This window comes from Balearica regulorum, chromosome 16 (genome assembly GCF_011004875.1).
Source record: "Balearica regulorum gibbericeps isolate bBalReg1 chromosome 16, bBalReg1.pri, whole genome shotgun sequence".
Lineage (NCBI taxonomy): Eukaryota > Metazoa > Chordata > Aves > Gruiformes > Gruidae > Balearica > Balearica regulorum.
In genome coordinates, this window is record NC_046199.1 from 7,639,249 (window position 1) to 7,651,277 (window position 12,029).

The 12,029-nt window shown below is 40.5% G+C and overlaps 1 protein-coding gene across 2 annotated transcripts in view; it reads left to right on the top strand.

Annotated features, from left to right (window-relative positions):
- The first annotated feature begins 3,839 nt into the window (after positions 1 to 3,839).
- ARFGEF2 (ARF guanine nucleotide exchange factor 2) overlaps positions 3,840 to 12,029 on the top strand; it is a 40,227-nt gene continuing 32,037 nt past the window's right edge. Inside the window, exons 1-2 of one of the 2 annotated variants that reach the window (XM_075768809.1) lie at positions 3,842 to 4,158; positions 11,974 to 12,004. In XM_075768809.1, the coding sequence (XP_075624924.1) occupies positions 4,020 to 4,158; positions 11,974 to 12,004 (170 nt within the window). In that variant the 5' untranslated portion in view covers positions 3,842 to 4,019. Of the gene's footprint in view, positions 4,159 to 11,973; positions 12,005 to 12,029 lie in introns of both variants that reach the window. The other variant, XM_075768810.1, reaches the window with a different exon arrangement.

A 12,029-nucleotide genomic window follows, 5' to 3' on the forward strand; every position in this document is an offset into this window, starting at 1 on the left:
GTAAACCGTGGCAAATGTGCACACTTTGGTCTGTGCAAACTATCAGTCTGTGTCAGGAATCTGCTTCCTTTTGTCTCAAATCCTACAATAATAAAAGGCAGGCAAGGCAAAGCCATCCTAGATGCTAACAAGTCTCTCTGCAGAGACTTACCTGAACATTACCTGTAACAATAAAGCATGAGGTTCTTCAGGAGCTTCAGAGTATAAAAAGGACCCATCCATAAGAATATGAATAATCATAATAGCCCTTAGAGTAAATGAGAACAAAAGCCCCCTTATTGAATAAGCATCCCTTAATTCTTGGGCTCTCTGCTCCTTGTCTTATTCTAATAACCATACATTTTACCTTGTTATGGCTGAACTCATAGCTTTTCAAGAGTGAGGTCTTATTTCCTTAACATTACTATTTAGAATAAAAACTTAGTGGAAGCAATAACATTCTGTCACCTTCCCAACGACTATTTTTCACTCAAGGCTGACTACTGGTTAACCTGTATCAGCCAAATCTTCCCTTCTAACTTGGCCATCATGTTCTCCAAGGCATATTCTTACCTATTACCGAGACTGCAGATTTCAGCACTGAAATGAAATGACTCTTGAGTCCAAGCACAATCGGTTTGTCTTTCGACTTCACAGCTCTCAATGTCAGTACTTGTCTCTGTGACAGGTGATCCTGTTCTCTCTTTGTTGTGTACTATTTCTCCATCTCTCCCTTTCTAAGAGACAGGCATTATTAGGGAGACATATTAAACCTTCTCTTATTTTGGATGTGCTAAATTAAACTAGCCAGAAGAAATTTGATATTGTTCCTTTTTGTCATTTTTTTTTGGTCAGTAATGAGGCTCTTAAGGTTTATACTGAATTTCTTGCCCTTCAGAACAGAGCAAATTAAATTAGATGTTGCCTGGTCAGTAAGACAGTCAGTGAGATACCCTGTGGAGAGGATTTGAGAGCCTGTGGTATAGCAGAGCTACAGTGGAGTGGGGGGTAGGAATTAAAGGAGGCAGCTGAGTCATGAGAGGCACAGCAAGCCACCTCCCTAATTTCCTCCCAGAGACACACTGAATCAGCATTAACCTGAAAAGCCTATTTTTCAGATTTGGCCTTTTGGGAACAAGGTTTTGAAAACAATTAAACCTCATAATACTATCTGCATTTTAATCTTTAATGCAAATGAATTCAATCACTGGCATGTAAATGGTCTCTCAGTCCCCTGATACCCAAAGTGGTTTACTCAGAAATGGCACAGTTAAGTGATCACAGGCATACAAAGATCTACAAATAGGGTTTAAAATCTGAATATGTTCACAAGCCCAAATGGCATTATGAAATATGTCATGGAACTGGATACCCCATACAAAATATTAGAACATGTAATGACTTAATAGCCAACAGTTTTAGATGTGTAACATACTCTAACAATAAATAGCAAATATATAAAATGATTACACAGCTGATACTATTTAAAAAATAGTAGCATACTGAATCATGCAAGGAAAACACCAGGAAAAAATATGGGCTACTTCAGCATTCTGAAATCAGCTGTATTTTTCTAAATATTTAATGGACTTAGTTGCTACTAAAGCAGCATACATTATATGGTTTCACTATATTGTGCAATGACATTCATACAGAAAGTATCAGCACAAAGCTTGAGGATGAAATCTACTCTTAGTGTAAAAACAATTATGTTACTGAGGCTACAAGAAGAATGAAGTCAGCACATCTATATAACAGCAATGAATGTCTTTATTATAGGAGACCAGAAATTCAAATAAAATACAGGAAGAACCAGACTGTAAGACACTTTCAGTAGAAAACAAAAATGCAACGACAGTCACAATCTAGAAATGTCTTCATTTTTAAAAAAGCATTTAATACCCTGATTTCTACATTATTTATCTCTATTTTTCTGATATACCCATCACCATGATAATAGAGTTCTTCCATCTGCTAATGGATAGCAGTTAACATCCAGAGTAGATATTAGGAAGAATTTCCTAATTGGATACTTAGTGAAACACTGGAGGCAACTAACTGAAAAGCTGTTGGATCTCCTCTATTGGAGGTTTTCATCAAGAGGCAACATTCTGCCTTTGTGCTTGGAGATGGACTGAACGATCTATTGAAGTGCTTCCCAGCCTCGCATTTCTGTGATTCTGACTTGGAGCAGCGATTCATTTCAAACGTACATTATTCATTTAATGCAGAGGAAAGTTCAAGTCAGTTGCCTTCAGCTGACAAACTCTCAGAAGGACTTTAACCTTCCAACAGTTATCCAACCACCTTTATTACATGGTACATTTTTTGGTAGCAGAAGAGGCAGAACATACTATTACTGTCAAGAGGACAGCTATAACTAGCAGATTTTTGAGGCAGTTACACCCTGGTAAATTGTGATTTAATGAGAAGCCATGAAATGACACTAGTATCACACACATACTTGAACTGCTGATCTGCAAGGAAAACGCAAGTCTTCAGATACTAACAAACCTTAAAAATTGTTTCCAGATAGAGGCCTTTCCCTGCTTCTTATTCAGCCTTTTTACAATTTCTGATTTCCCATCCTCTAACTCATATTTTTCCATACGAGTAGAGTCCTCAGCTCTGTGTGAACCAGTCCACATAGACCTGTGGACAGTAGAGGTGATCACAAAGCATCTGTCCATTTTCCCTGTGAAATACTACTAAACTAATGCTGTCACGGGTGTTTGGTTTTGGAGCCTTTGCTAGTGGTTTCTAGGACAAAAATTGCAGCTCTTGACAACTTGTCACTAAGGATCCATTAATGACATTTTAAAGAATTAGAGTCCTGCTGCTTGGGAAATAAGGAAATAAAATTACAATCTAGACAATCTAATGTGCCCCGTGTTCTCAGTTAGATGTGGTCATCTTAATTTGATTGTCCATTGTGCAATGACACAGAAGAGATGACTATGTTCCAGTGACAGTGGCCAGGTTATGGTGGAGAGTGTCAATGGAGTAAATTACCTCTACAGGTTATTTACAAAGATTGTACCTGCTTTCAGAGAGACCAGAATTTGATTTGGGGTATAAAGTACCCTACCACGTAGGCCAAAGGGTTAAGGGAGAAGATGCAATGGGACATAACGCTGTAAGAGGAGAAGCAATTTCTGGGACTCAAAATTTAATTTTTAGTGATCCTTCTTTAACGTACAACTTTGGGTCTTTCACATGTACTTTCTCAGTGCCTCGGGCAGGACTCGTTCAGGGAAGTTAACAGTCATAATGCAAATGTTGAGATGCTTAGATTAGAAGCATTATAAAAATGAGTATTATATTAACATGACTTCCCTTTCAGCAATTGTAACTTAATCAATACAAACATTTGCAGCACTAACTGTACTTGCAATTCTTACTGATCCTGAAATTCGTACCTTACAGCAGACCAATTTCCAGCTAAGCATTTTGCTTTTGAAAGGAGGTTAGTGAGGTTTTGACCCCAGAAAGTGTAGGGACAAGAAAAAGAGCCAGTTTTTTTTAAAAAAGCCGGCAGGAGCCCCGTTTCCTGGGGATGCAGGGCAGGCCCCGCTGGCAGACACCCGCACAGCGAACGCGCTGATCGCCACAAATAGCTTAGCAGGTCGCCAGAACCCCGAAGCTGCGGGGAGGCGGCGTTGATTGTATTTAATTACATTTATTGCTGTATTTTATTAGTCCGAGGTTCGTTTTCCAGCAGCGAGACACTGTGCCGCTGCCAGGGCCCGGCCCCAGGAAGGCAGCAGGCCGCCTCAGGCCCGCCCCATCCGCCAGCGCCGCCCACCCCTCGCCGCCTGTCACTGTAGGCACCGCGGAAGGGGTCGGAGGTCGTCGCGGGAAGGCGGGGTGGTGGCCCGGGTCACGTGACGGTGCCAATATGGCGGCGCCGTGGCGGCGGCGCGGTGGCGGACGCTGAGGGAGGTGCGTCTCTTCCGGATGATGGGGCCGCGGCGCGGCCGCAGGCTCTGAGTGCCGGCCCCGGCGACCCCCTTCCTGCCCCGCGGCGGGGCCGCCTCGCCATGCAGCCCTCGGCCCGCGAGCAGGACGCCCGCACCAAGAGCATGTTCGTGTCGCGGGCCCTGGAGAAGATCCTGGCGGAGAAGGAGGCGAAGCGGCCCCCGCACGGACAGCTGCGGAGAGCCTGCCAGGTGGCGCTGGGTGAGTCCGCCCGGCACGGCTCGGCCCGGCACGGCCCGCGGGACTCCCCCGTCTGCGCCGGGCTAGGAGCCGCGACCTCTCCCCGGTCTGGGAGGGTGACAGAGGGCACCGCTGGCGGGAGGGCGGGGAAGGGATCCCTGCTCCCCGGTCCGGCGGGGGCCGTGTTCCCGCCCCCCGCTCCGGGAGGTGTCCTCTGCCACGTCGGATCCCTGGCCGGGTGCGAGCGAGTCCCGGCCGCCAGCTGCGAGATTGCCGGCCGGGGCCCCGGCTGAGCTCGGGAGTTTGGAGAGGGGGAAAGTTCTCTTCATAATACGAGACGTGCAAATCTGAGGGGAAACCCCCCGAGCATCTCTTCTATTAAGTTGTTGTCTCGATATGAAACAAAAGGGGGCTGGGTTTGTTCACTTTAGAATCAATTTTGAGAAAATTAATTATAAGCTTTTAAGCTAGGAAACAGGCTCTTTAAGGCCCCTGACTTGCGGAGTCTCAAATCTTCCAAGGCTAGTAATCTACTGACATCTCCGACTCATGGTTGGTCTCGCTAAAAACTGTTGGTAGTGTGGCTAAATACCTACAATGTCTGTGCTGTCTTGCTGTACTGCAAATACTTTTTGTGAAGTTGGTTGACTGGTCCTGAAATCTCCAGCAAGTACACATTGATGATACAGGTCTCTGACTTAAAGTTCTGAAAACATATGGTATATGATGAAGGATCAAAAATAAACTGAGTAAAGCAGTATAGCTCTTACAGCTGGAGTTCTCTGTGGCTTTTCTTACTCTGTGAAGGTGATATACCTATTACAGTTTTGGTTGCTTTGCACCAATATTTTTCCTTTAATTAGGGGACATTTACCTTATCCAGAATGGAAGGAAAAAAAGGTCGAGTATGTAAGGAAACTGGGCAGATGCAAATTCTGTCAAATGCACTGTTAAAGCAAGTTTGAAAAATAGCTATTGTTTTTATCTTCCTTCCCACACCTTCAAGAATTTGTAGGAGCTAATTGAAGTGATGGTATATCCACAGAAGGTAACCAGACAGAAGGGTATTTTTATTATTATTTAAAGTTGACATTGTGACCAATAGTATAACAAACACATGTGCCCCAGCAGTTAGAGACTACTTTTCCTACTTACTTCCTTTTCCTCATTTCTTCCCTAACTCTCCCAGCATGCACCCAACCCACTTACAGGACTGGGAACCTGTTTTTCTGCTATGTAAATATATTTAGAGAGTGATAAAGGTAACTTTTTTGAAAGATTACTAGTGAAGGTCTTTATGTTTACTAACACATCAAAGATGATGATTTTGAGGGAGGGGTGCTGTGCAATAGCCTCCTATTAGTTATAATCCAACATGCAACTGCTAATCTATGTATGTTTTACGGTACAGTATGTTTGAGGTTAGTTAATGCTTGTGATGATGGATATTTTTTGCTAATCTTGCTTGGAAGGAAAGTCCACATGTTTTCCTAGACTAAAGCAGAGGTCAGCATGAAAAGATAACCTTCTGTTGCCCAACCGTTCTGCCCTAGCAGGGCCTTGATTACCCTACTAACGGATCTCTGTATTTGGTGGATGTTGCTGCATAATTTTAAGTTGCCAACATGAATGTAGTTGCTTTTATTTACATGTGATCCCCCCCAACTTTATTCTGTTTAGATTAAGCTCTTTTTTACACAAGTGAAAAAGTTGGTTTTATTTATATTTACTTAAGTTTTAATTAAACTTATAGTTTATATTAAATAAGACTATGACTTCAATTTCAAAAGTGTTGGTTTAATTATCAAGCCCTGTGCAATAGTAAATATGCTAGGAAACATGGGAAGAACATTATTTGCAGTCTCAGGAAATCAGCCCAAAATTCGCAATGTACACAAACTGTTAGGGATGAAAGAAGCTTCAGTGGTTTTAATAATAATTAAAAAGTCCAGTTAACTGAGTAAAATTAATTCAGTTTGAGAGAAATGTGAAGTTAACTTTATGGAACTGGTAATTGTGTCAGCTGTTGTCTTTCTTTCTTTTCTCCGTGTCATACTCCAAATAATCCCTTTCTACCTCTTACTAGATTCCATTTCCTGTGTCGTCTTGATTATACAATGGTCTCTTTAATGGAGCCTTGAGATATTGTACCATTTATAAACCACAGGCACGAGTCATGTGTAAATTATATCTGCTCTTGGTACTAGGGAAGCCTTTGATGCATCTGTTTTCTAAATAAAGAGGAACTGGTATATTCTAGAACCTATACTGAATATAAATTATCCTGCAACTATTTCTACAATTTCTGCTGTAGTGTTACTGCTGTAGTGTTTCTGTTAATTACATAGGCTTTAAATTTTTTTTTTGGTGAGACAGGAATATATTTCTAAATGTGGGAATGATGGTCTTCTTTTCTTTTACATGAGTTCTTTATTATTTTGAATGTGTTCAACTCTTGAACTTCAGTAAATTACTACTGAAAATTGCTGTCATTATTATGTGTGAAATATAGGTATTCTTTCATTCTAATTTTAAACTATTCTTACCCTTTTTTCTCTTCCTTTCCCAGTAACATACCTTTCACTGGACTAATACTGTGCAGTTTTGGACTGCAGAATATCTTCATGACTTTGTAGAAATGAGGAGTGTCATAGGCTCAAATAAGATGTAAATGCAAGAAGGATGGAAGAAAAGGAACAAAACTAATTCCCAGTGGTGGGGTTTTGGTGGTTGGTTTTTTGGGTTTTTTTGGGGTTTTGGTTTTTTTTTGCTGTCTACCCCTCCTTTGAGATATATAGTGTTAATGTTGAGTAAACAGGGTTTGAATAGATCATTCAGTCTCTTGCTTCATCAGTAGGTGTAACGGTTGTATCCTGTGTTCTTAGTGCCAGTAATCCCCAGGAGAGATTGGGAGAAATGGAGTTTTTAAACAGAGAAGCTGTTCTGTTCTGCTTTAGAAAAATGTTTTTAAGAAAACTGCTTTTCAACAGCCAGCCAGTGGATTGTGTATAAATAGTCGTTTAATAAGCATTTACATGGAGCCATAGGTACACATGGTTCTTAGTAAATCTACTGAAATAATCTCTATCCTGAAAAATTTATAGTGGAACACAAGCACTATGTATCACAGCAGTTCATATTGGTCTAGTGCTAATTGTGCGCCTGGGTCTCATACCAACTATTACTCTTGCCCTGTTAGGACTGGTTTTAATGACATACTGTGCAGCCAGCCTAGTTATGTGACCTTCTTTTGATTGCCTAGGCACCTCCATGTACATATCTTTGAGCTTTGTAAACAACAGAATTTGTTTAGTTAGCTTATTAACAAGTTTAAAAAAAAAAAGTCTTAAACCATGCCTTCACTTAGGAATCTAGCTGTGTGTTTAAGAAGTCTCTGGGTATAAATTGCAGATGTCTAAAATGAGTTTGTGTTTCTTAGTTTAGTAGCCTCTTGGCTAGCATGTTTTGAGAATGCTGGGGCAAAGAGGAGATAATCTTGCTTCACTGTGGCAGCCTTTTCTAAAGAGTTCTCTATAGATTGATAGAATCAATAAATGCGAGGTGTTTTGTTTTTTGTTTTTTTTTAATTTAAGTTTAAGGCAACCTGGAATTAGGCAATGCAGAAGACTTTACTGGGTTGGGGGGGAGGGCAGCTTTTGCTGCTGCTCCATGTGTTTGTATTGGCACTGCTGTCTGGTGTTCTGACAAGCCATGGAAAGACATTGCTTGTGTCCTTGTGCTAACGCAAGCTATGCTATTTTCTGCACAGGAACTAGTTTGCTTCTACTGAGACAAACTTGACTGTACGCTAGCATAGGATGCATCTAATTGCAGGCAAGCAATTATTTCCTCCATTTTAATATATAGTTTTGAATACAAGCAAACTTAAACCATCCATCTAAGCATGGTAGATACTCTTGGCATGAGCTTCATCCTGCTTTTATTATAGCCAGAAGCTCTGGAAGAGATTGCTGCAAGCCCTTGCTTGTTGTTCCAGTTGTGTTGCCTGGTAGGGATGCTAAAAGGCTTGCAATGAGTGGGCAGCACACGCAGTGCCTGGAGTTGAAGATGTTTCTGGCTGAAGTAGGTGCAATGTCCGCTGATACATTCTGGCCTTGAAAGCAGCATGTAGCTCCAGTGCCAAAAGCACCAAGTGAGGAGTCGGTGTTGTGCTGTGATGACCAGATACTCACCAAAATTCAGCCTGTGTTCTGTACCTGTGGAAGGGAATCGAGCTGTGCCCCTTAATTCTGTGACTGGAAGAGTGACCATGGCAGTAGGTTTCCGGAAGCTGGCTGTGCCTGGTTGGGGCTTGGCAACAGGCTTCGATTAGGCAACAATTTGTGTTTCACTCGCTTTTGGTGGTCAGACCACCAAGTGAGTACTTCAGATGTGGAGATTTCCAAACTATTTTGATGTAATCAGTAGCAGAGGCATGCCTGTAACTTGCTTTTGTCCTTTCATTTATTCTTTTCTGCCAGCGTTATTTATTAAAATACTGTCGTGGTGCAGATGTTTTTATATGGCTTTAGAAAAAACATGTATATAATAAAATTGTGGGGAGCTTGGTCAGGCCTTGGTTAGATGATTTATGTTTTTTATTTGCTTATGGAGTATTTCTGAGGGTGAATTGTCATTGCTTTAGTATGGGACACTATTCTTACATATTTTTCCAATGCAGGATCTAATATAAGTAAAGATGGGCATGGGCATGTCACCTTAAGGCTAAAATCTTTGTGAAGTTTCAATTCAAAACTTTTTTTGCTATGCTGCTTGCTAATAAACGGTATGGGGGGGAAAGTGATCTCTATCAAAGAAAGAGGAAATTATTTCAGTAGGATATAGAGATTTGGAAAAAAATAGCATTACTTGGTTACACCCTAAATGTGGAAGTGAGCACTTCTGTAGCTAAGAATAATATACCCTAAAAATGAAATCCTTCTTCTTGGATGGTATTAAATTTTACAAAATAACCTTTTTATTTTCTTGAGTGGACTCATTGCTGTAATATTCCTACTGAAGTTTGACATTTTTTAACAAATTGATTTTTAGGTGAGAAATATTTATTTTTGACCCCTGCCCTCCAAGGGACCCTCCAACAAGCTCTTCTGTCCACCTCCCACAAAATGACAAAATGAAGATGATGTGTATGACCTTCAGCTTTCCTTCTGCCAGTAGCTGGGTACACTGGGAAGAAGGATGCCAAAACTGAGCTGGATGAACTGAGACAAATTTTGAGTAATAGGGTGGCCAGACTAGTGGACACTGACCTGGTTTCAGTTTCAGCTCAAAGATCACAAAGTTAGGCTTGGCCACAACTTCTGAAGTGGCAGCCAGTGAGGAGGAGTGGGAAATGGGGAGGTATGCAAACAAGAAAACCCCTTAAGAAAACTCACATTCACTGAACTAGATGTATCAAATATGGATTTATATTTTTTTAACCATATCTCTGATAATACTCACTTTATTGATCTGCCAATGGGGGAAAAAAAAATGCAGCAACTCTTTAATACGTAAAATAGCTTTCTGTTTCATGTGCTATAGAAATACCTGTGAGTATTCAAAAGGTGTCTAGTGTGACTTGACCAAAACATTATCAAATCAAGAAAGCCTTTTATTTCCAAACTAGACAAGTTACAATTTTTAGTGCAAGGAGGACCACTTGGCTAACTCAGGCCGTCTTTCTGCTTTGGAAAAATAAACATAGTTCAATGAGTTTTTGCAATCATTAAAAAAACCCCTGTAAACCCTAGTTCTACAAGGTTTCTGAAATACAGCATTAACTGTGGTGTAGCTGACCACCCTGGCATCCTGCTGTACTTGGAATTCTGGCTGTAGCTAAAATATGCCTGTCTCTGCCAAGTCCTGGAGGCAAAACTAAGTGTTCTGAACATGTAAAGCTACCCAGAAAACTCTGTTTTAAGCAACGAGTTCCTATAGGTGATAGGAGTATGCTGCTCTAATGATAAGACAGATCTAAATAGGGGCACGATAAATGGTGGGTCCTTTAGTGTATGTTATTCTCAGTAGCTCTGTGGATCTTAATGTGGTGATAAAGATGGGGAAATTAATAAAATCAAGAGAACTGAATTAAAATTTTGCTGAATTGAACTTCTGACTAGCCGTCTTGTTCATAAACCAACTGGATACTGGAACGAAGAAAATGGTGGTCCCAGAAGCGGTGCTGTGTTAAGATACGCGTTGTCTGTTTGGGAAACCTTGGTTATTTCTTCTCAACAGTCTCCATTCTGTTGACTGTCCTTACCAGTTGAAGCCTGAAGCATTGGGTGATGACGACACTGGGTTTGCACTGTTGCAGAGCTGCAAAATTGCTTCTGGTTCTGAAATCCCAGGCACTGGGGCTATGTGCTCTTCATGCCTCAGCTTGTTGCCTTGCCACTGGCTTGTGCAATCCTTTAAAACTACAAGGCTGGTTGTTTGCATGATGGACTTGGATAGAAAATGGTGGGCTTCTGAACAGAGCCATGACCCGCTGTGGTCCTGTGACTCTTGAATTTTTCTGTTGTCTGTTCTTTTGTTGATTATGGGGTGGATAATGTTCCTTCAATTCTTGTTACATCATTTATTGCTAATGGATGTCATACTGCTTCTTCCTTGACGACTATGTTGGCTTTCACTAATGAGAGAGTATGGCAGACAGAATAGCAAGTCCCAACCTGGGATGTAGCTTATCACTCACTGGCTGTGGTTGTACAGGTTTCCTCCACATTTTGCTTCCAAAATAGGTGTACTCTGCAAGGATTAATTGATTGAATTAGTTGAATTCCTTGAATCGAATGAATTAACATTCATTGAACAATAGCACTGTGCAAAAAACTGTAATGTGTGTTTGTTGCAGTCCTTGTTTGTTAGTATGTTTTGTGTATTGATGCTTCTGAGACAAGAAATTATTGAGGTACACAACAGCACTGAACTCTGAACATATCCAGAGTTGTGGAGAACAGGTATTGAGTGAATGATCCGTTTCCGATAACTTTGCAATTGAAACAAGTTTTGCAGGCCCGTGGCATAGAGTGGGATGGACAGGATTCCATGTGGTGTTACAAATGATTGTAGCTGTGCAGCCTTACTGTGTGTGCTATTTTTGGTATTTTTTTGTCAGTATTCATAGTATGTCACAGCTGTGTCTCATGTAGTGCAGTTCTCTCTATATTGTGCATCATGGAGATACATTAGAAATCCTCAAAAAGCTGTACTAGGATCTTTGGGATTTGCTGCTATATAGAATAGAAATGAGAAAGAAACTTTTTTTTTCTTCTATGTTTTATTTTATGAAAATTCGCTGAAAGTGTAATTTTAAAAAAAAAGGCAAAAAAAAGAGAGAAAAAGCTCTGCTGGCAAAATGACAGTGTGCATTTAAGATTTCTTATCTCTTGGGAGTTTGTTCAGCTGATGTCATATTGTGAGATTTAACAAAAGCAGGCTAACTGGCATTGTAGTTAACAGGAAGGTCAGATGTATTGAACTAATGGTTTATGTAATGGCTTAAAGACTTCTGCAGGCCTGAGCTCTGTGATGTAGACTTACTCTAGAAGAAGAATTGCATACTATACCTGTGTTTTCTAAAGATATCTTTTGTTAGGAATGTTTGGAAAAATTAGCTTTTTCATGCAGAAGTTGAGGGATATGCCTTCCAATAAATGATTCAACTACCTACAATCTCTGAAGATCAATATGTTATAGGAAAGCAAATACTGAAGTGTAAGACTGCTGGTTTGAAACAGCTTTGCTTTATTATATTTTTCTTATTTGTGTTATTGATAATGACAACTTATATTGGGTGTTAAATGCTTTGAATTTTTTTCTTTCTTCCAGATGAAATAAAAATGGAGCTGGAAAAGCAAAGGTAAATTATTAATTGCTGTAAACTA